Source organism: Pelophylax lessonae, assembly GCF_965119305.1.
Source record: "Pelophylax lessonae genome assembly, chromosome: 3".
NCBI lineage: Eukaryota > Metazoa > Chordata > Amphibia > Anura > Ranidae > Pelophylax > Pelophylax lessonae.
The window spans coordinates 61,911,955-61,938,508 of NC_138770.1; the positions used below are offsets into that span (position 1 = coordinate 61,911,955).

The 26,554-nt window shown below is 43.6% G+C and overlaps 1 protein-coding gene across 1 annotated transcript in view; it reads right to left on the minus strand.

The window, feature by feature from the left end:
- CHRNA2 (cholinergic receptor nicotinic alpha 2 subunit) overlaps positions 1 to 26,554 on the minus strand; it is a 168,586-nt gene that overhangs the window by 134,037 nt on the left and 7,995 nt on the right. Inside the window, 1 exon segment of the mRNA XM_082251468.1 lies at positions 9,055 to 9,366. Coding sequence (XP_082107594.1) covers positions 9,055 to 9,124 — 70 coding nt within the window. The 5' untranslated portion in view covers positions 9,125 to 9,366.

Genomic DNA, 26,554 nt, shown 5'->3' on the forward strand with positions numbered 1-26,554 from the left:
CCGACTTAGTCCTCCTTTTCTGCTCTGAACATCAGGTGCTTCTCTATACCCAGATGTACCGGGATTCTAGGGGGAAGGATGATGATTGATGATTGGAATGGTGGGAGTGGGGAAAAAAGGTAAGTAGAGGCTCCTGAGGGTGCCTAGGACAGGGTGGTGGGCATATATATATTTTTTTTTTTGTGTTTTATGTCAGGTTTGCTTTAAAAATAACAATGAAGCAGGATGCAGTTGCATCACTGTCACACTGTCGGAGTTTCTGGCAAAAAGAAAATCTATTGTAGTTAGAGAGACACAATTAAAGCCAACAAGCCTCCCTTTATTCAATGCAGGTGCAGCTTTCTCCACTCTAGCAGATGCTTCCCATTCATCGAGCACATTTATTGCTCCACCAAACAATCATTTCCAGGGAAGGCTACTTACTGCACGTTAAATTGGCATAAAATAACTGTCACCACCCTCCGAGTCCATTTTTAAAGGAATAACATGCCAAAAATGATATGGCGCCTTAATATTAAAGTAAACTTCTCGTAGCAAACACAGAGGCTGATAAAGGTAACTTTCTATAAAAATGCTGGTTGCCTGGCTGTTTGTGGGCCTCAGTATTTTCTGGAACATAAATGAGCAGCAGCATTGAAAAGGGCATCACTCTGGCCTCCTGGATTAAGCTCATAGACAGTACATGTATACCCCAAACTTTTCTCTTTTACTTTTAGTTATAGATGGGAAAAGGTCAAAACTAAGGATGGAAGTTCGGATAGGTGTGCGGACGAATCCTCAGATTCTCTAGTTTTAGCCAAAAAGTTTGCAGGTTCGTTGCCAGAATTAGGGAACAACCTATAATGCGGCACATAGACTTTTTTCCTGGTCAGCTGAGTCACAAGGGCCAATAATGTTAAGGAATAGATAAATCCGCCCCTTTTCTATAAAAAGGATATGGCTTCGATACATTAATACAAGAATTTTGGCACTGGTACATAGCCGCCATGGTAGTGCCAGGCTTCCCGAGTCATTTGTTTGACCATAGCTTGTTTACCCCCCCCCCCCCCCCACCTCTATAGAATGAGATTCACTGCAGAGTTCAGAAAATTTGAGAATGCTTTATGAAACTGTTCACAAACTGAAACCAGACAGATGCCCTCATCCCTAGCTGGAACCCTTGTCAGGTTTTTGTTGCTGAGAAAGAAGGAGTAAATATAGCGTAGACTGGAGAAATCATTGTCCAGATCAGTTTTATGTGTCATTGCATTCAATAGCCGGAACTCAATGCGTTTCGAAGGTTACAGAGTGCAACCTTCATCAGAACTTAGAAATTCAGATGGGATCTGGATGATGGCTGTTGTGTTTCTCGGTGGAAGTTCAATTCCTTTAAAAGTTGGGTGACATCTTAGAGTTCAGAGGCAGAATCGTCAAGTGACAACTTAAAACTTTGGATTTCCCATCACTTAGACGATGGTGGCCAGGACCAAATGAGGGAGTGGATCTCCTAGGTAGGGTCATTGACAGCAATAAAAACCTTGAAAATAGGCGTGTTGGTAGAGGGATGGATCCACAACAGAAAGGGTAAAGCTTGACTTCCAAATTCTGGAGACAGCTCTCTGTTAGCCAGGGTGTCATTGGAGGTACCTGGAGTAACTATGGATTGTGGAGAGTGAGAGTGCCACACAAGCAGGGCTTTTTATTCCTGCAGAAACGTGGGGGAACACACAGACACCTCCAGCCCTGAATGTATATAATGGCAAGGGGTGCTTAATGGTCTATTGTTGTTGGCTGCTAGGGAATCTACTGTTGATGGAGGATCTATTGCTTCGGGGGTCTATTTTTGCTGGCGGAGGACCTATCGCTGCTTGGGGGGGGGGCAGTTTTTGCTGGGAGGGACCTAATGTTGAGTTAGTGGTCTATTGTTTCTGGCTGCTGGAGAGTCTATTTATGCTGGTTGTTGGAAGATGTATTGTTGTTTGCTGAGGTGGATCTACCCTTGCTTGTGGGGGATTATATGGTTGCTGATGTAGCACCCTACAGGGTAGGTGCTAGGTAAAAGTATAGTGAGCCTTGGCTGCCTAACAGCAGGACCATGATTTTCAGCTAGGCTGTCATGTCTCCCAGGTGAGGCTACTGAGAGGGGAGTCTCCCCACTGGCTCCATTCTCATTGGGCAGTGGAGGAAACCCAATCAGTGGCCCATTCAGGCCTGTATCTACCCCAGTAGGCAGATTCTGCCGCAGAGGATTCTGGGAGTGTGTATACATTTGAGGGGAGCGCATGACGCAGGTCTTTGGCAGGAAGCAGAGTCCCAGGAGGGAGAGTGCGGCTGTCTCTCCTCCTGTCAGAAGGATCGGGTGTCTCAGGTGGCTGCCTGAGAGTCCAGAGAGTGCTGAGCTGAGCTGCAGAGAGGATCTGGTGTGCCGAGGACCAGCAGAGAAAGAGGGGTTCAGTTCCAGGAAAGCCTTCCAAGGTCGTGAGTACTGTGAACTGCCTCTGGGGGTCTGCCTAGTGTAGAGGGGACCACTCCGGTGAAGGTCCCTGGAATCCAGGAGCTAGCTAGCAGTAAAGGGGGTGCCTAGTCAGAGGACCCTGAAGTGTTAAAGGGGGCGCCAGCAGTTGAGCCCTGAAGTGTACAGTGTTAAGAGTTTCAGCAGCACAAGCAGTTACAAGGAGCTACCTCAGTCAGTGAAGGGCTGGAGGGAGTTGTTCAATGGACTTTTGAGCTAAACAGTAGTGTCAGGAGTCAAATGTCCTTCAGTCCTGGATCTTCTAAGTTAACCTGTGTGTTAAAGCCGAAGTTCTAGCACAGTTCAGCGATACAGTATCTTCAAGCGCCAGGAAGTGTTAGCCGGCATTCTGCTGGCGTCAAGACAGCACTAACAGGCATTTTTCTATACAGTGTCCTAGTTAAACCTAGTTGAGCCAGAGGAGTATCCCACTCATTCCCTTCTCCCATCCCCATTGCAAAATAAACAAAAACAAAACAAAGATGCCAGAATGGTCATTGTCTCAGTTCTCACACTTGGGTTCACAACTTAAATGTGTTGGAAGTGTTACCGGTAACAATGGCAGACCCATTTCAGGCCCAAGGCCTGGAAATGTTGCTACACTGGCTGCAGAGGATCTATTTTACTACTTCTCTTATTGTCATTAACAAATTCCATACAAATCACTTAGAACCACAAAATGTTACTTGGTTCTGTATTCTTTCAATGAGGGGTACAGGGAGGTGAGTAGGAGGTGAAACCAAAGGATGGTGCTCAGAGGTGGGTAGGGGGCAGAGTCAGGGGGTGACTCAGAAAGGGGGAGTAACTGCACCTATTCTGTAAGAAAGAACAACCCTGGCCACAAGTATAATGCGAGTCTAGTAAATCTTCATTTAGCATGACAGAAGGTCATAAGAAAAAGCCAATGTGTTTTGGGGGTTCAATTCTCCACCTTCATTACTCCACTATAAAAGTATGCACTTTCCCGACACACACACACACACACACACAGAAATGTGCTGCCCTTTGGCAGGCGTGACATGGTGCCATTATTTGTTAATGGCACTCAAAAGCATCTAACGTTCCCATTTTCATCAAGCCATGGTGTGGCAGCACTATGCTGTTCGGTACAACTTTTTCGTAACAGGGTCATGGACTTCTTTTTGACGTTTCTCAGACTTAGGAAACAATGCTCTTCCCTAAGAGGTGTAACTAGAATCTTCAGGGCCCAGTGCTAGAAAGAATGGCCTCCTTGCCCCCAACCAGGGTCCTTCCCACTGATGCCGGGGCCCTTTACTCCCATCGTGGGATTATTTTTGTTACAGCCTCGCAGTGGGCCACCTTCCTGCCATCTTGGGGTCCCCCCTCATAGTGATGCCAGGGCCCAGTCGCAAGTGCAACCCTGGTAGTTCCGCCACTGGTGTCAGTAGTTTTTGTTTTGTTTTATTTTCTTTATTTTTAATTTTTTTTTACCATTTTATTTTTTATTATTTTTTGCATGTTTTTTTTAGAACCCCTGATGGGGGACTTTGGTAAAATATCAGGGGTCTAATCAGACATCTGATGTCTCACTTTTGAGACAGAGAAAAAGGGACCAAGGACAGATTCATCAGTCTCTTTTTCAGCTGCACAGCATGAATGAACAGGGATAGCTCTGTACAAAGGCTTCCTGTTCATTCAGGAACTGAGGCATAGTAAACAGTTAAAATAAAAATTAAAAAAAAATCCATCACTGACGCTATTCATCAAGACAAGGAAGGGTCCAGTAAATGACACATTTACCGCCTCCTTCCCTGCTCTTTCTGACAGATCCCCCACAGCAGCCATGGGGAGGTGGGAGGGGAAAACCCAAGCAGCACAGTGGGGGGGCACCAGGGAAAGACACAGGAGCCCGGGACAGCAGAACAGGGATAGGGAGGCGGTTGGAGTGGCATATGGAGGAACTGCTCCGGCCTCCATTTCCCTCCTGCAGCCGCTGAATGCTTTCAGGAGGGAGAGGAGGAGAAGCGGGCATTCAGCAGTTGCATGGAGTTACCTGTTCTTTTATATATATATATATATATATATATATATATACACACACACACACAGTGTGTGTGTGTGTGTGTATGAATGAATGTATGTAAATACGAGATATATAAACACACACACACACACTATATACAGTATATATAGACACATATATATGTCAACGGGAGTAAAAGACAGAATATAAAGTACAATTAAAATCAAACAAAATTTATTACAAAAAGAAATCAAAACAACAAAATGCTGATAGGCAAGTACAGTGGTTGTGTTTAAAACCAATAGAGGAAACATAGCATGGTGATATTAGTACACATGGTCTACGCGTTTCACAGGGCTTTCGGCTTCATCAGGACAAACTATGCCATTGTTACAAGGATATTCAATCACCGTTGGTAGTAAGCTTGTACCCTACTGCAGTATGGACATAACTCTCCACCCAGGGGACGGAACAATGAGCACCCACCGGCCAGTGGGAGGACCCAAGGAAAAACACTCATAAAAGCCCAGATAGCAAATTAGATGGAATCAGTAACTTCATCAACTGGAGTTTAACCACTTGCCGACCAGCCGTTTCAGATATTCGGCGGCAGGTCAGCAGGCTCCTGCGAAACGACGCTCGCGCACCCATTCACCAGAGGGTAAGCTGATCTGCGGGGCCGGCAGCCACGATTGCCGGCGGGTACCCCCAAGCGTCCCTCACGGAGACAGAACGGCGGTCTGCCGTTGTAATCATGGCAGACCGTTGTTTTGTCAGCAATGAACACAGGGATCCTGTGATCCTCCTATTTAGCAACACAGGTCCCTGTGTTCATTCCATAAATCCAACCCCCACACTGTTAGAAAACACCCCCTAGGGACACACTTAACCCTTTGATCGCCCCTGGTGTTAACCCCTTCCCTGCCAGTGTCATTAGTACAGTGCATATTTTTAGCACTGATTACTGTAGTAATGTCAATGCTCCCCCCCAAAAGTGCCAAAAATGTCAGTTAGGGGCCTGATCTGTCCGCCACAATGTCACAGTCTCGCTAAAAATCGCAGATTGCCACCATTACTAGTAAAAATTAATAAATAAATAAATAAAAATGACATAAATCTTTCCCCTAGTTTGTAGACGCGATAACTTTAGTGCAAACCAATCAAAATACACTTATTGGATTTTTTTTACCAAAAATATGTAGCAGAATACATATTGGCCTAAAATTATGAAAAAATTTGATTTTTCATTTTTTTAAACATTGGGAATGTTATATAGCAGAAAGTAAAAAATATTAATTTCAGTGCGTTAATGCAGGTTTACTGCAATATATTGCAGTGCGTTAGTGCACATTTAACACAGTATATTTCAGTGTAGTATATATCAGTGCCTTATTGAAGGTTTACCACAGTATATTGCAGTGTGTTAGTGCACATTTAACGCAGTATATTTCACTGTAGTATATTTCAGTGCATTAGTGCATGTTTACAGCAGTATATTGCAGTGCGTCAGTGCAGTTTTACTGCAGTATATTGGAGTGTGTCTGTGTAGTGAGTACTAAAATGAAAGTGCACCAAACACAACTTCCCATTGATTCAAGTGCATCCACGTACACATTTCACCATCTTTATTACATTTTGTTAATAAGCCCCCCTTCCCCCATCATATCTGGGAGGCCAACAAGGAGAGGCAGATGTTCCCATGGCACTGTAAGGGAGCCATCAGCGTATGTGTCCACAGGCAAAGGTGGACAAGGTCAGTCCTCAGTCGGGGCATCATTTCCTCTGTTTAGTGATGTTGCCCGTGCTATCCAGCCACAGCATGCAGAGGTGGTGGTGGACTGGCTCACTAAACCATCCTCAGCCTTCTCATCCTCCATCACCCGAGCAGAGACTAGAGCGCTGTTCACTGCAGCTGCCATTGTGGCCCTCCAGCTGTTGCAAAACTACATGTCCCATCATGCCTCTGGGTGTCATGCTTGTGGCTGTCTGAGTCTTGCTATGCCTCATGGGACTTGTAGTTCTGCAACATCTGAAGGGCCACAGTTTGCATACCCCTGCTCTATAGAGTTACGGTGTGAAGGCACCACCAACACCCAAAGACCAATTTTTCCACACCTGTTACTTTTATTCAAAGTCTGCAAAAGAGACACCAGAATTTATCCAAAAAATCTCCAATTTTGTTCCCAGTGCACTACATTGTGGCCTCATCATACAGACTGGCATCCCAAGCTGATGTTTACAAAACAAAGAAAGCTTGCAGGGAAAATGTCATTTTTTGACTTTATAATTGTCATTATTTCTGCAGCAGCTTCTATACACAGTACAGATGCGCCACTTTACAGGCAGACTAAGCGGACCCCCTAGGCACTATATTTAGGAATTTTTCTTTTTTTTTTTTTGTTATTTCTCATTTTTATGTCTACACTTTAACCGCTTCCCGACTGCCCGCCGCAGATATACTGCGGCAGGCCGGCTCGGCTGCGAGAACCGACATATAGGTATGTCACATTGACAATTTTCATTGATTTAAAATAGAAAACACATATTTTGGTACTACGGTACGTGGTGCTAAGTATCATGGTAAATTCATATAATACTTAGCGCCATCTAGTGGACAAATGTGTTTTTTTTTTCCATTTTTAAGGGTAACTACAGTATCGAAAGAAAAAAGGAAATAAAATAAACAAATAAAGCTTATACAATTGCCACACAAGTCATAATGTAATGGAATGTTATTAAAAATTACCTTTCCTTTTCAATTTCCTTTTCAATCTCAAGTTTTCTGTAAAATGCAATATGGCCACCTGGAGGTGTTCTGTACACAGAATGTACCACTTCTATTAGATTCACTTACGATATGGACACACCCAAAGGGCAATGTTTTTTTTTTTCCCTCAACAAAAACAGAGTTAAGCCTCGTACACACTCACCAATTGTTGGCCGACCGATCGGCCGTCTTTTGTCCAGTGTTGTTGTGTTGGTTGAAATGTGCTCTAGACTGCACACGAATTTTGTCGGCCAACAACAACCAACTGCAGAAGAGATGTCATGTGCTGGTTTACTTTTCGTGTGTTTTTTCTTCTCTGAGCATGCCCAGTTTTGCTCAACTGATTTTTGTCTGCCGAAATCTGTACTGACTGAGGAACAATCGTCCGTTCTGGTGACTGCCAACAAAATTTTTATAGCATGCACACCAGATTTTATTCGGCCGAAAAGTCGCAGTCGGTTGTCGGAAGCATCATACTAACAAGCCGAAAATCAGCCGATCGGGTGGCGGCCGAAAATTCACGGCCAACAATCGGTACGTGTGTACGGGCTTAAATCTTTAAATCATAAAAAAATATATATATGACCACTAGATGGCGCTGAGTTTTATATAAAATTATCATGATGCTCAGCGCCATCTAGTAGCCAAATGCATTATTTTTCCATTTTAAATCAATAACAAACTTTCGAGTGGCACACTTGCTTTTTTTGCCCCGTGTCTGTGCCACCGCAAAAAGGTGGTCGTTAACCCCCACATGCCGCATATATGAATGAAGCAAAATCATTAGGTCTGATGTCTCAATAAAGAGAACCTGTCACAGCAAAATGCTATACCATGGGGGCCATCGGCTATCACCCCCCCCCCCCCCCCCCATGTGATAGCAATAAAGTTACTGTATTTTCTGGCGTATAAGACTACTTTTGAACCTCAAAAAAATCCCCCAAAAATGGGGGGTCGTCTTATACGCCGAGTATAATATCTCCAAGGTAACCTAAGTATAAGTATTACCGGTAGATGAAAATTAGGGGGGGTCGTCTTATACGCCGGAAAATACGGTAATTGTAAAAGAAAAAAGTTAAAAACAAATATATAAAAATATATATATATTTAATTATATAAAAGTTGCATTTGATAAACATGGGTGCTACTATCATTTGACAGCACAGGGATGGTGGGAACCCATCATAATGGGCACGGCGGGTGTACAGACCGTGAAACTCAGCAAAGGGATGGTGGGGACCCCTCATAATGGGCACAGCAGGTGTACAGACCCAGGAACTGATCACAGGGATGGTGGAAGCCCCTCATAATGGGTACAACAGGTCTACAGACCCAGGAACTCAGCACAGGGATGGTGGAAGCCCCTCATAATGGGCACAACAGGTCTACAGACCCAGGAAATCAGCTCAGGAATGGTGGCAACCCCTCATAATGGACACCGCAGGGGTACAGACCCAGGAACTGAGCACAGGGATGGCGGGAACCCCTCATAATAGGCACATAAGGTGTGTAGACCCAGGAACTTAGCACGGGGATGGTGGGAACCCCTCATAATAAGCACATCAGGTGTACAGACCAAAGAACCCAGCACAGAGATGCTGGCAACCCTTGATAATGGCCACATAAGGTCTACAGAGCTGGGAACTCAGCACAGGGATGGGGGGAACCCCTTATAATGGACATAGCAGGTACACAGAGCAGGGATATCATCAGCAGAGTTCCTTAAAGTTAGAATGAACTGTCAGCATCTACCCAAAAACTGGTCCACTGAAATTGACATTAGAAGAGAATGAGGAGTTACCCCCCTCTTACCTGTGGTGCAGGCTGTGATATAACAGAGGAGTCGGGTGAGTGAGATGAGTGCACACAGTCTGTAGCCCATCCTGATGGGTGAGGTATTCCTGTTCTCCTCCAGAGCCCTCCGGGGCCCCTAACCAGAGCTCACATCCAGTATAGGAGCGGTGCAGGTGACCCGAGCCAAGCTGTCCATTACCCAGGAGATGGGAGCTGTCCACCGTGCTGAACTTATACTCCGACCGACCGACCGGACGCCACAACGCTGTCTGCAGTGCTGAGATCCTCCAACGGCAGAGTCTTCTACCGTCCGCACCCCGGAGAGGAGACCTGAGAACATAGACCAATACTCACATTACTACTACACCCCTTCCCTGCCGGGATACACCAATACTCATTACTACTACACCCCTTCACTGCCGGGATACACCAATACTCATATTACTACTACACCCCTTCACTGCCGGGATACACCAATACTCACATTACTACTACACCCCTTCACTGCCGGGATACACCAATACTCATATTACTACACACACCCCTTCACTGCCAGGATACACCAATACTCGCATTACTACTACACCCCTTCACTGCCGGGATACACCAATACTCACATTACTACTACACCCCTTCACTGCCGGGATACACCAATACTCACATTACTACTACACCCCTTCACTGCCGGGATACACCAATACTCATATTACTACTACACCCCTTCACTGCCGGGATACACCAATACTCATATTACTACTACACCCCTTCACTGCCGGGATACACCAATACTCACATTACTACTACACCCCTTCACTGCCGGGATACACCAATACTCACATTACTACTACACCCCTTCACTGCCGGGATACACCAATACTCATATTACTACTACACCCCTTCACTGCCGGGATACACCAATACTCGCATTACTACTACACCCCTTCACTGCCGGGATACACCAATACTCATATTACTACTACACCCCTTCACTGCCGGGATACACCAATACTCACATTACTACTACACCCCTTCACTGCCGGGATACACCAATACTCACATTACTACTACACCCCTTCACTGCCGGGATACACCAATACTCATATTACTACTACACCCCTTCACTGCCGGGATACACCAATACTCACATTACTACTACACCCCTTCACTGCCGGGATACACCAATACTCATATTACTACACACACCCCTTCACTGCCAGGATACACCAATACTCACATTACTACTACACCCCTTCACTGCCGGGATACACCAATACTCACATTACTACTACACCCCTTCACTGCCGGGATACACCAATACTCACATTACTACTACACCCCTTCACTGCCGGGATACACCAATACTCATATTACTACTACACCCCTTCACTGCCGGGATACACCAATACTCACATTACTACTACACCCCTTCACTGCCGGGATACACCAATACTCACATTACTACTACACCCCTTCACTGCCGGGATACACCAATACTCACATTACTACTACACCCCTTCACTGCCGGGATACACCAATACTCATATTACTACTACACCCCTTCACTGCCGGGATACACCAATACTCATATTACTACTACACCCCTTCACTGCCGGGATACACCAATACTCGCATTACTACTACACCCCTTCACTGCCGGGATACACCAATACTCGCATTACTACTACACCCCTTCACTGCCGGGATACACCAATACTCACATTACTACTACACCCCTTCACTGCCGGGATACACCAATACTCACATTACTACTACACCCCTTCACTGCCGGGATACACCAATACTCATATTACTACTACACCCCTTCACTGCCAGGATACACCAATACTCGCATTACTACTACACCCCTTCACTGCCGGGATACACCAATACTCACATTACTACTACACCCCTTCACTGCCGGGATACACCAATACTCACATTACTACTACACCCCTTCACTGCCGGGATACACCAATACTCATATTACTACTACACCCCTTCACTGCCGGGATACACCAATACTCATATTACTACTACACCCCTTCACTGCCGGGATACACCAATACTCACATTACTACTACACCCCTTCACTGCCGGGATACACCAATACTCACATTACTACTACACCCCTTCACTGCCGGGATACACCAATACTCACATTACTACTACACCCCTTCACTGCCGGGATACACCAATACTCATATTACTACTACACCCCTTCACTGCCGGGATACACCAATACTCACATTACTACTACACCCCTTCACTGCCGGGATACACCAATACTCATATTACTACTACACCCCTTCACTGCCGGGATACACCAATACTCACATTACTACTACACCCCTTCACTGCCGGGATACACCAATACTCACATTACTACTACACCCCTTCACTGCCGGGATACACCAATACTCACATTACTACTACACCCCTTCACTGCCGGGATACACCAATACTCACATTACTACTACACCCCTTCACTGCCGGGATACACCAATACTCACATTACTACTACACCCCTTCACTGCCGGGATACACCAATACTCATATTACTACTACACCCCTTCACTGCCGGGATACACCAATACTCACATTACTACTACACCCCTTCACTGCCGGGATACACCAATACTCACATTACTACTACACCCCTTCACTGCCGGGATACACCAATACTCACATTACTACTACACCCCTTCACTGCCGGGATACACCAATACTCATATTACTACTACACCCCTTCACTGCCGGGATACACCAATACTCATATTACTACTACACCCCTTCACTGCCGGGATACACCAATACTCGCATTACTACTACACCCCTTCACTGCCGGGATACACCAATACTCATATTACTACTACACCCCTTCACTGCCGGGATACACCAATACTCACATTACTACTACACCCCTTCACTGCCGGGATACACCAATACTCACATTACTACTACACCCCTTCACTGCCGGGATACACCAATACTCATATTACTACACACACCCCTTCACTGCCAGGATACACCAATACTCGCATTACTACTACACCCCTTCACTGCCGGGATACACCAATACTCACATTACTACTACACCCCTTCACTGCCGGGATACACCAATACTCACATTACTACTACACCCCTTCACTGCCGGGATACACCAATACTCATATTACTACTACACCCCTTCACTGCCGGGATACACCAATACTCACATTACTACTACACCCCTTCACTGCCGGGATACACCAATACTCACATTACTACTACACCCCTTCACTGCCGGGATACACCAATACTCACATTACTACTACACCCCTTCACTGCCAGGATACACCAATACTCACATTACTACTACACCCCTTCACTGCCGGGATACACCAATACTCACATTACTACTACACCCCTTCACTGCCGGGATACACCAATACTCATATTACTACTACACCCCTTCACTGCCGGGATACACCAATACTCATATTACTACTACACCCCTTCACTGCCAGGATACACCAATACTCGCATTACTACTACACCCCTTCACTGCCGGGATACACCAATACTCATATTACTACTACACCCCTTCACTGCCGGGATACACCAATACTCACATTACTACTACACCCCTTCACTGCCAGGATACACCAATACTCGCATTACTACTACACCCCTTCACTGCCGGGATACACCAATACTCACATTACTACTACACCCCTTCACTGCCGGGATACACCAATACTCACATTACTACTACACCCCTTCACTGCCGGGATACACCAATACTCATATTACTACTACACCCCTTCACTGCCGGGATACACCAATACTCACATTACTACTACACCCCTTCACTGCCGGGATACACCAATACTCACATTACTACTACACCCCTTCACTGCCGGGATACACCAATACTCACATTACTACTACACCCCTTCACTGCCGGGATACACCAATACTCATATTACTACTACACCCCTTCACTGCCGGGATACACCAATACTCATATTACTACTACACCCCTTCACTGCCGGGATACACCAATACTCGCATTACTACTACACCCCTTCACTGCCGGGATACACCAATACTCATATTACTACTACACCCCTTCACTGCCGGGATACACCAATACTCACATTACTACTACACCCCTTCACTGCCGGGATACACCAATACTCACATTACTACTACACCCCTTCACTGCCGGGATACACCAATACTCATATTACTACACACACCCCTTCACTGCCAGGATACACCAATACTCGCATTACTACTACACCCCTTCACTGCCGGGATACACCAATACTCACATTACTACTACACCCCTTCACTGCCGGGATACACCAATACTCACATTACTACTACACCCCTTCACTGCCGGGATACACCAATACTCATATTACTACTACACCCCTTCACTGCCGGGATACACCAATACTCACATTACTACTACACCCCTTCACTGCCGGGATACACCAATACTCACATTACTACTACACCCCTTCACTGCCGGGATACACCAATACTCACATTACTACTACACCCCTTCACTGCCGGGATACACCAATACTCATATTACTACTACACCCCTTCACTGCCGGGATACACCAATACTCATATTACTACTACACCCCTTCACTGCCAGGATACACCAATACTCGCATTACTACTACACCCCTTCACTGCCGGGATACACCAATACTCATATTACTACTACACCCCTTCACTGCCGGGATACACCAATACTCACATTACTACTACACCCCTTCACTGCTGGGATACACCAATACTCACATTACTACTACACCCCTTCACTGCCGGGATACACCAATACTCATATTACTACTACACCCCTTCACTGCCAGGATACACCAATACTCACATTACTACTACACCCCTTCACTGCTGGGATACACCAATACTCACATTACTACTACACCCCTTCACTGCCGGGATACACCAATACTCATATTACTACTACACCCCTTCACTGCCGGGATACACCAATACTCATATTACTACTACACCCCTTCACTGCCGGGATACACCAATACTCACAATACTAAAGTAATCCTTTCCCTGCAAAGATACACCAATAACTTAGTTTAATATATTAACCATTTCACTGCGATGATACAATCAAACCCACAATACTTTATTCACCCCTTCACTGCCAAGATACATCACTACACACATTACTATATTAACCCTTTTGCAGCCAAGAAACACTATCCAAAATACTGTATTAACCCTTTGCCTGCCAAGAAAGAATTTCCACAATACCATATTAACCCTTTGCTGCCAAGACACAACAGTAAGCACATTACTGTATTAACCCTTGCCCTATGAAACACAACAATACTCATGTTACTATATTGACTCTTTTCCTGAAAAGATGCATTATTCACATTACTATATTAAACCTTTTCTTGTAAAGATACAATTCCCACATTACTATACAGTAAAACCTTGGTTTGAGAGTAACTTGGTTTGAGAGCGCTTTGCAAGACAAGCAAATTTTTAAAAAAAAATTTTGACTTGATATACAAGCAATGTCTTGATATACAAGTAGCGTCATGTCACAACTGGGTATAAAAGAGGCGCCTCTAAGTGTAGCAATATTGTTACATTTAATGAAGGTTCAATATTTAGCAGCTCACATGGTTGATGATTAAAACAGGCACATCTAAGTATGCAAGCATCCGGGGTAAAGCTGTCCACATAGACCATCCTCCTCACCACCATCTTCATCACACCCTTCCACGCTGCGCTCCACGAGCGGTTCAAAGTCTCGCTTTCAGATCACTCTACTGCAGGGTAGTCTTCCCAATCACAATTGCAGACTGACATTGGTGAGAGCCAGTGGATGCCTGCATACTTAGATGTGCCTCTTTAATCATCAACCATGTGAGTTGCTAAATGTTGTACCTTCATTAAATGTCCCCATACTGCTACACTTAGAGGCGCCTCTCTTCTCTTTTATACTCTGTAGCTCCTGCTGGATTTTGCTTCTAATCCCCTTGTGGAGGCGCCATTTGTGGATGGACATTTTATAGTTACACAACCGATCACATTGCTATAATCTTTTTATATTGACTATAAACTGAAAGACTTATGAATAAATGGTTGTGGAACGAATCATCTGAGTTTCCATTATTTCTTATGGGAAAATTCGCTTTGATATAAGAGTGCTTTGGATTACAAGCATGTTTCCGGAACGAATTATGCTCGCAATCCAAGGTTTTACTGTATTAGTTCCTAACCTGTAAAGAGACAACAATACCCACATTACTATATTAATCCTTTCCCTGTAAAGAGACAGCAACACCTACATTACTATATTGGCATGTACATGTTATTATTAATCATTTTTCTACAAGAAGACAACAATGTATCAATCATTATATTGCCTTTCCCTGCAAAAGACACAACACTCACATTACTATATTAACCCTTTTCCTGAAAAAGGCAACAATGTCCCTATCACTATAGTAACACTTTTCCTGAAAAGAAACAACATTGGTCACAATACTAGATTAACCCTTTCCTTTAAAAGATACAACAGTGTCTGCATTACTTTAATCCTTTCTCTGCCAAGATGTAACAATGCTAACAATACTGTGTTAACTTTTTCTCTACAAAGAAACATCACTGCTCATATTACTGCATTAACCCTTCCCCTGCACATATACATTTCTATATTAACCCTTGCCCTGAATTATACAATTCTAATTATATCACTAGATTAACCCTTTCCTTGCAAAGCTACAACACTGCTTGCATTACTATATTAACCCTTTCCCTGCAATGATACGACATTGCTCATATGACTATATTAACCCTTTCCTTGCAAAGATACAACATTTCTCATATTATTATGTAACCCTTTTTCATGCAAAAAAAGCAACCCCTGTTGCTATATTAACCCTTCCCCTGCAGAGGTGCAAACATGCTTACCATACTGATTTAAACCTTTCTCTGCAAAGAAAATGTCATTGTTCATGTTACTGTATTAACCCTTTCCCCTGCACATATACATTTCTCACATTACTATATTAAGCCTTCTCTGCTATGATAATATATTGCTAATATTTCTATAGTAACCGTTTACTTGCAAAGCTATTTATTAACACTTTCTCTGCAATGGCACATTATCGCTCAGATTTCTATACTAACCCTTTCCCTGCAAAGATACAACATTGCTCACGCTACATGATTAACCCTTTCACTGCAAAAGAAGTAACATTGCCCATGTTTCATTGTTAACCCTTTCCCCGCAAAAGATGCAACATTGTTCATATTACAATGTTAACCCTTTCCCTGCAAAAGATGCAACATTGCTCATGTTACATTGTTAACCCTTTCCCTACAAAAGATGCAACATTGCTCGTGTTACATTGCTAACCTTTCCCTGCAAAGATACGACATTGCTCATGCTACATGATTAACCCTTTCACTGCAAAATATGTAACTTTGCCCATGTTTCATTGTTAAACCTTTCCCCGCAAAAGATGCAACATTGCTCATATTACATTGTTAACCCTTTCCCTGCAAAAGATACAACATTGCTCGTGTAACATTGTTAACCCTTTCTCTGCAAAAGATGCAAAATTGCTCTGTTACAATGTTAACCCTTTCCCTACAAAAGATGCAACATTGCTTGTGTTAAATTGCTAACCTTTCCCTGCAAATGATACAACATTGCTCATGTTACATTGTTAATTGTAAGCTCTCATGAGCAGGACCCCCTGATTCCTTTTGTTCCAAATTGTAGTGTAACTGTAATGTCTGCCTTCATTTTGTTAAGTGCTGCGCAAACTGTTGGCGCTATATAAATCCTGAATAATAATAATAATAAATAATAATAGTCCTTTCCCTGCAAAAGATACAACATTGCTTATATTTCATTGTTAACCCTTTCCCTGCAAAAGATACAACATTGCTCATGTTACATTGTTAATTGTAAGCTCTCAGGAGCAGGACCCCCTGATTCCTGAATAATAATAATAAATAATAATAATAATCCTTTCCCTGCAAAAGATACAACATTGCTCGTGTTACATTGTTAACCCTTTCCCTGCAAAAAGTGCAACATTGCTCGTGTTACATTGTTAACCCTTTCCCTGCAAAAAGTGCAACATTGCTCGTGTTACATTGTTAACCCTTTCCCTGCAAAAAGTGCAACATTGCTTGTGTTACATTGTTAACCCTTTCCCTGCAAAAAGTGCAACATTGCTTGTGTTACATTGTTAACCCTTTCCCTGCAAAAGATGCAACATTGTTCGTGTTACATTGTTAACCCTTTCCCTGCAAAAGATGCAACATTGCTCGTGTTACATTGTTAATTCTTTCCCTGCAAAAGATGCAACATTGCTCTTGTTACTATACTAACCCTTTCCCTGCAAATATACATTGCTAATATTACATTATTAACCCTTTCCCTGCATACGATACAACATTGCATACATTACTGGAGAGGCTACTGGATTAACCCCTTCATTGCAATATAATACACCATTTACCTTACTGAATTAACCCTCTGCTACTGTATACTCCATGGTTCACCTGCTAAATTAACCCATCACTTCCTTGTCAAACACTGGCCATGATATTACATAAACCACCCCAATGCATTAAATGGTTTAAATGATCAAATGAACCGCTATATCGCACTTTACAGCATTCCTCACTTTAATTAGATAAACCTTTTCGCTGCAATATGCAACACCACAACATTGGATGACCCTCTGCTATGAGCGATAGTATATGCCTGACATCAGTAGATGAATCCTGCCAGCTGCCACTATCTGCACTATCCAATCACATTCACATTAGAGGAGATTCCACTGACTGCTCCATGCAAAGGTATTTACATGACTAGTTTAACCTCTTCACTGCAATAGTTCGCATCAACTGTTTATTACAGTATACATTGTTCATATAATATAAATAACCCCTTCGCTGTATTACACAAAACTGTTCACCTTCCTGGAGGTTCCACTGGATTAACCCCTTCATGGCAAGCTATGTTCCTATTATTTAGGAGGTTCACCAATATTACCCAGATTTCTAGCGTTACCCTCGAATTTACCCTTTCTTTCCATTTTACTCCATCCAACATCATTCATGTTCCTGGAGGCAGATGAATCCATTTACAGCACTATAAAAACTTAGTCATGCATACCAAAGGTGCTGTCAGATTAACCCTTTCATTGCATCAAGTACAAAATGGGCTGCTGGATTAACCCCGTCTCTGTTGGAGCCAATATTGTTTGCATTACCATAGAAACTACAAAATTAACCCTTTCATTGCTTCATAGAGTAAAGTGTTCAGATTAATAGATGTTGTCCTGTAGTAACCCCATCACTACAGTATGCAAGCCAAAAAGGGGGGTACACAGCGCAAATAGGTATGCAAGCCAAGCTCACGTTATAGGGTTAAGCTTCTGCTCTACTGTTCACTTTTCTGGAGGTTCACGCATTTTACTCCAAGCATTGCTCACATTACTAGCATTACCCTCACATTAACCCTTTCTTGCAATTTTACTCCATCCAACGGTATTCAATGTTCCTGGAGGCAGATTAATCCATTTACGGCACTATAAAAAAAAAAAAAAATCACTCATGCATACCAAAAGTGTTGCCAGATTAACCCCTTCACTGCATCAAGTACAAAAATGGGCTACTGGATTTACCACTTCTCTGCTGGATCCAGCATTATTTGCATTACCAGAGAAACTACAAAATTAACCCCTTAATTTCTCCATACAGTATATTGTTCAGATTGCTAGATGGTCTCCTGGATTAACCCCTTCACTACAGTATACAAGCCATGCTTACGTTATAGGGTTAAGCTCCTGCTCTACTGTTCACTTTTCTGGAGGTTCACATATTGTATTCCAAGCATTGCTCACATTACTAGCATTGTGCTCAAATTAACCCTTTCTTTCCATTTTACTTCATCCAAACGTATTCATATTCCTGGAGGCAGATTAACCCTTTTATGGCACTATAAAGAAATTACTCATGCATACCAAAAGTGCTGCCGGATTAACCCCTTCACTGCAGTAAGTACAAATTGGGCTGCTGGATGAATCCAATCTCTGCTGGATCCAGCATTATTTGCATTACCAGAGAAACTACAAAATTAACCCCTTCATTGTTCCATACAGTATATTCAGATTGCTAGATGTAATACTGGGTTAACCCCTTGACTGCAGTATGCAAGCCATGCTCACAATGCTGGGTAAAGCCCCTGCTCTGCTGTTTACTTTGCTGGAGGTTCCACTGGGTTAACCTCTTCATGGCAATGTTCCCAATATTTGGTAGGTTTGAAAATGCTACCCCCAAACATTACTCAGATTACTAGCGTTACCCTCAAATTAACCCCTTCTTTCCATTTTACGCCATCCAACATCATTCATGTTCCTAGAGGCAGATGAATCCATTTACAGCACTATAAAAAAAATTACTCATGCATACCAAAAGGGCTCCCAGATTAACCCCTTCACTGCATCAAGTACAAAATGGGCTGCTTGATTAACCCCATTTCCGCTGGATCCAGCATTATTTGCATTACCAGAAAAACTACAAATCTAACCCTTTCATTGCTTTATACAGTATATTGTTTAGATGAATAGATGTTCTCCTCCTGGATTAACCCCTTCACTGCAGTATGCAAGCCATGCTCACGTTATAGGGTTAAACTTCTGCTCTACTGTTCACTTTTCTGGAGGTTCACACATTTTCCTCCAAGCATTGCTCACATTACTAGCATTACGCTCAAATTAACCCCTTCTTTCCATTTTACTCCATCCAAGGGTATTCATGTTCCTGGAGGTAGATTAACCCTTTTATGACACTATAAAGAAATTACTCATGCATACCAAAAGTGCTGCCGGATTAACCCCTTCACTGCATCAAGTACAAAATGGGCTGCTGGATTTACCCCTTCTCTGCTGGATCCAGCATTATTCGCATTACCAGAGAAACTACAAAATTAACCCCTTAATTTCTCCATACAGTATATTGTTTAGATTACTAGATGGTCTCGTCCTAGATTAACCCCTTCACTACATTATACAAGCCATGCTCACATTATAGGGTTAAGCTCCTGCTCTACTGTTCACTTTTCTGGAGGTTCACATATTTTACTCCAAGCATTGCTAGCATTGTGCTCAAATTAACCCTTTCTTTCCATTTTACTCCATCCAACAGTATTCCTGTTCCTGGAGGCAGATTAACCCTTTTATGGCACTATAAAGAAATTACTCATGCATACCAAAAGTGCTGCCGGATTAACCCCTTCACTGCATTAAGTACAAAATGGGCTGCTGGATTAACCCCATCTCTGCTGGATCCAGCATTATTTGCATTACCAGAGAAACTACAAAATTAACCCCTTCAGTGTTCCATACAGTATATTCAGATTGTTAGATGTTCTACTGGGTTAACCCCTTTACTGCAGTATGCAAGCCATGCTCACAATGCTGGGTAAAGCCCCTGCTCTACTGTTTACTTTGCTGGAGGTTCCACTGGGTTAACCTCTTCATGACAATGTTCCCAATATTTGGTAGGTTCGAAAATACTACCCCCAAACATTACTCAGATTACTAGCGTTACCCTCAAATTAACCCCTTCTTTCCATTTTACGCCATCATACATCATTCATGTTCCTGGAGGCAGATTAATCCATTTACGGCACTATTAAAAAAAAACAAAAAACCTTAATCATGCATACCAAAAGTGCTGCCAGATTAACCCCTTAAAGTACAAAATGGGCTGCTGGATTAACCCCATCTCTGCTGGATCCAACATTATTTGCGTTACCAGAGAAACTACAAAATTAACCCTTTCATTGCTTTATACAGTATATTGCTTAGATTAATAGATGTTCTCCTGGATTAACCCCTTCACTACAGTATACAAACCATGCTCATGTTACAGGGTTTAGCTCTTGCTCTACTGTTCACTTTTCTGGAGGTTCACACATTTTACTCCAACCATTGCTCACATTACTAGCATTACCCTCAAACTAACCCTTTCGTTGCACTTTTACTCCATCAACAGTATTCATGTTCCTGGAGGAAGATTAAACCATTTACCACACTATTAAAAAAAAAATCAATCATGCATACCAAAAGTGCTGCCAAATTAACCCCTTCACTGTACAAAGTACAAAATGGGCTGCTGGATTAACCCTATCTCTGCTGGATCCAGCATTATGTGCATTACCGGAGAAACTATAAAGTTAACTACTTCATTGCTCTACACAGTATATTGTTCAGATTGCTAGATGTTCTCCTGAATTAACCCCTTCATTAGTATGCAATCAATGCTCACGTTACTGAGTTAAGCCCCTGCTCTACATTACAAATAAACCGTTCACTTTGCCAAGGTTCACACATATTACTCCAAGCATTGCTCAAATTACAAGTGTATCCCTCCAATTTACCCCTTCTTTCTGTTTTACTCCATCCAACATTATTCATGTTCCTGTAGGCAGATGAATCCATTTACAGCACTATAAAAAATTACTCATGCATACCAAAAGTGCTGCCAGATTAACCCCTTCACTGCACAATACATTGTTCAAGTTACTAAATGTGCTGCTGCAACTTCTGTGATCGACCCAGCATTGTTCACATTATCAGATAAACTGCAAAATTAACCTCTTCACTGCCCTGTGTATCCTTCAGATTACAAAATGTTCTACAGGATTAACCCCTTCACTACAGTATATAAAACAGGTTCACATTACAAGTGTTTACATTGCTGGAGGTTCACACACACGATACCCCAAACATTGCTCAGATTACTAGCGTTACCCTCAAATTAACCCCTTCATTGCATTTTAATCCATCTGACATCATTCATGTCCCTGGAAGCAGATTCATCCATTTACCGCACTATAAAAATGATTTATGCATATCCAAAAGTTCTGCCAGATTAACCCCTTCGCTGCAGAAAAAATTGTTCAAATTACAAAATGGGTTGCTGCTGGATTAACCCCTTCTTTTCATTTTACTTCATCTAACATTAATCATGTTCCTGGAGGCAGATTCATCCATTTACCACATTCTACAAAATTTTTCATACATACCAAAAATGCTGCCAGATTAACCCCTTTACTGTCCAATACATTGTTCAGATCATGAAACATACTGCTGGATTAACCCCTTCTCTGTTATATACATTATTCATATAACCAGGACATGACATTAAAAAAACCCCTAATCACTCCCTTATATACTGTATTGTTTTATTGGATTAACCCCTTTCCTGCCAGATAAAGAATTAGTCACATTACTTGAGGAGTTTTAGGCGTAACCCCTTCCCCACTAAATTACAGAACATGCTAATTCATAAAATTCATAACCAATTTGCTTGCCAGGAGGGGCATTGTTCATGGTATTGGATGTGCTCCCAGATTAACCCCTTCTCTGCACCATACAAAATGATTCATATTACTTCACTGTACTATGTATTTTCCACATTACTAGAAAGACTGTCGCTCACACTACTGGGGGGGGGGGGGGGGGGGGTGACAGTGGATTAACCCCTTTCCTGCAGGAAACAACATTGGTACATTGCCAATTTTAACCATTCATTTTCAGCATTGTTACAAGAGTGGCTATGGAGTAACCTCTTCAAGCATTCACATCACTGGAAAAGCAGATCCATCACCGACTCAACTGGACTAAAGCAGATTTCTGGCACATTGATTTTTTTTTTAATACTAAAGGTGCTCCTGGATTAACCCCTTTACTGCAAGGTAAAATGTTGCTCCAACTTCGGATCGACCCATTGCACTGAAGTAATCAGCTCCATATACATTGCAGGTTGTGCTCATTAGTAACCCTTTCTTTGCTAGATACAACGTTGTTTAGAGGAGATTGGAGTAACCCCCATACTGCACGACAGCAGGAACCAGAGCAGTCTTCATAGACAGGGGGAGAGGACAAGATTAAATATAGACAATCTATGATAGATAGATAGATAGATAGATAGATAGATAGATAGATAGATAGATAGATAGATAGATAGATAGATAGATAGATAGATAGATAGATAGATAGATAGAAAGAATGTGTAAGCATGACACTGACAAAGATAGATTAGATAGACAGACAGGCAGACAGATAGAACAGGAGGGACATATAGATGATAGTAGATATATATACAGGGGTATTACATATCATGAATTATATTCTGCCAAAAATGGGCTCCAATCTCTAACTTTCTGAAGTGTCCTGAGGAAGCCAGAGAAGAAACCTGTCATTGTGTAGATTGTAAGTAAATAGTGACAGATATAATAACTAATTGTAGAATCTCAGAACAGTTGGACACCTTGACATTTGCTTGCAGGGAAAACTTCTAGCTGGAAATAAATTCCTCCTCGGTATCATGGCGTCATCCTGCTGTAGCTGAGCGGTGATAGGCCATAGGAGGGTGTGGTTATAGAACATAGGAGGGTGTGGTTATAGAACATAGTAGGGTGTGGGGAATGTATTCTAAGAAGCACAAGGCTGGTGCCATTTACTGAATGTATAAATGTATCCTATCTTGATAGGTGATATTTCCAGCACTTTAGAGGTTAATTGAGCCTTCAGTTTAAATAATTGAAGCACATTCCAGTAGGAGCGGGGGTGTGCAATCTGTACAGTTCTCTACATTTACAAGGCAGACACAGCTGGAGTAGAAAAGACTGTGCACTGCCAGCATGCTGCAGAGACAGATCCTTGCTCTCTGGGTGGAAGCAGTGGTCTCTCTGCAGAGGTCTGACACACATCCTGCTGAGTTAGACCCAGAGCTCTGCAATCAGCAAAACTCCCTCTGCCTGCTGATTAGTGCTGATTAGACAGCTCTAGCTCTGACTCAGTGGGGAGAGACATCGTAGATCTTTGCAGAGAGACCGCTGTGTGGAAGCAGTTTTCTCTCTGCACAGTTCCCAGCTGGGTCAGACCTATAGTTCTATCAGCAAACCTCATGATCCCTGCTGAATAGAGAGCTCTAGTTTTGACTCAGTGGGGGTGACCTTGGACCTCTGCAGAGAGACCACTGATTCTACACAGAGAGCAAGCAGTCACAGCCAAGCACCAGAGAATGCCCACTACCAGCATGCTGTAGACTAGAAGTGATGCTTACTATATGGAAGCAGTGGTTTCTCTGCAGAGGTCTGCCAGCATGCTTGCTCACTATGTGGAAGCAGTAGTCTCTCTGCAGACGTTGACATGGTCGTCCTGCTGAACCAGAGCTGGAGCTCTGAAGTAAGAAGGGAACAGGAGCTTTGCTGATTGCAGAGCTATAGGTCTGATTCAGCTGGGAATGCCTGGGGGACAGGCTTTTCTACTCAGGCTGTGGCTCTGGCTCTGGCTCTGGCTCTGACTCAGCAATGGTCATGTGGATGTCTGCAGAGAAACCACTGCTTCCTCATAGTGAGCAATCATGCTGGCAGGGGGCAGGCTTTTCTACTCAGGTTGTGGCTCTGCTTCTGACTCAGCAGGGGCCATGTGGACATCTGCAGAGAGACCACTGCTTCCACATAGTGAGCAAGCATGCTGGCAGGGGGTCAGGCTTTTCTACTCATGCTGTGGTTCTGCTTCTGACTCAGCAGGGGCCATGTGGATGTCTGCAGAGAGACCACTGCTTCCTCATAGTGAGCAAGCATGCTGGCAGGGGGAACAGGCTTTTCTACTCAGGCTGTGGCTCTGGCTCAGCAGGGGCATGTGGATGTCTGCAGAGAAACTACTGCTTCCACATAGTGAGCAAGCATGCTGGCAGGGGGACAGGCTTTTCTACTCAGGCTGTGGCTCTGGCTCAGCAGGGGCCATGTGGATGTCTGCAGGGAGACCACTGCTTCCTCATAGTGAGCAAGAATGTTGGCAGGGGGATAGGCTTTTCTACTCAGGCTGTGGCTCTGACTCAGCAGGGGCCATGTGGATGTCTGCAGAGAGACCACTGCTTCCTCATAGTGAACAAGCATGCTGGCAGGGGGCAGGCTTTTCTACTCAGGCTGTGGCTCTGCTTCTGACTCAGCAGGGGCCATGTGGATGTCTGCAGAGAGACCACTGCTTCTGCATAGTGAGCAAGCATGCTGGCAGGGGGCAGGCTTTTCTACTCAGGCTGTGGCTCTGCTTCTGACTCAGCAGGGGCCATGTGGATGTCTGCAGAGAGACCACTGCTTCCTCATAGTGAGCAAGCATGCTGGCAGGGGGATAGGCTTTTCTACTCAGGCTGTGGCTCTGACTCAGCAGGGGCCATGTAGATGTCTGCAGAGAGACCACTACTTCCTCATCAGATCGCCACGATCCTGACTCATTGCAAATCGCGGGACTCCCCTGCGATTCCCGGGACTTGCAATGACAACCCAAATGGAGCGTGATTTTACAGCGATTGTCACCCAAGGAATCACAGTAAAATCACGCAAACAGAATTGCGGGACGCCTGTCGCCCAAAAGAAGTTCTTGTACTTTTTTTGGCGATGTGAGTCCCATGATTTTGTCTGCACGATCTTACTGCGATTCGTCAGGTGACAATCGTGGCAAAATCATGCCCTTTTGGGGTGCCATTGCTAGTCATGGGAATCGCACGGGCGTCCCACGATTTGCAATGATTCAGGATCACGGCCATCCGATTACGCCAGTATGTGAACGGAGCCCAACCCCCTTAATGACCAGGACATTTTTTTGCGATTCGGCACTGCATTACTTTAACTGACAATTGCGCGGTCATGCGACGCTGTACCCAAATAAAATGTACCCAGTTACAGTCAGTTTTATAAAATGTATCAAGTTCCTGAATACAACACAATACACCTCGGTGTGGAAGAATTCTGTGCAATGGCCAACTCTTTCCACTACATTCAAGTCCTTTTTAGCATTCGCACAACTGTCACAAATAATCCCTTTTTTTATATATGTTTATATATTCCCCAAACTGTGTCGAATATGTTTATATAATCCCTGTATTGTGCCTAATATGTTTATTTCCTATAACTGGCAGCTCCATATGGCTAAGATCAAGTGTAGTACCTGTTTTTACCAGTTATCCAGTGGGGGCACTATGCTATCATCCAACCTAGGTTGAGTGGTGGCTATGTAAACCTGCTGGAGTGATGGGGGCCTGGAAGGTTAGTACTGGCAGAAATTGAAACCAGAACGCCCATAGGTAATTGGGGGCCGGGAGTAAATTCTCCCTGAGAAAGCTGGAAGGGTCCATTACCTCCTGGTTCAAACGGCCTACCTTGTCTGGCCATGGGCCGGGAAGGCAGACAGTATGCAGGCTCTGTGCCCTCTGGGAGTGGTCACCCTTGGGGTGCTCTTAGTAACACTTGAATGTGTGACCAATGTGTCACAATGTGTGAGCCGTTACATGGTCACAATGTGTGAATCGGCACATGGTCACAATGTGTGAATCGGCACATGGTCACAATGTGTGAACCGGCACATGGTCACAATGTGTGAATCGGCACATGGTCACAATGACTGTACCGGCACATTGTCACAATGTG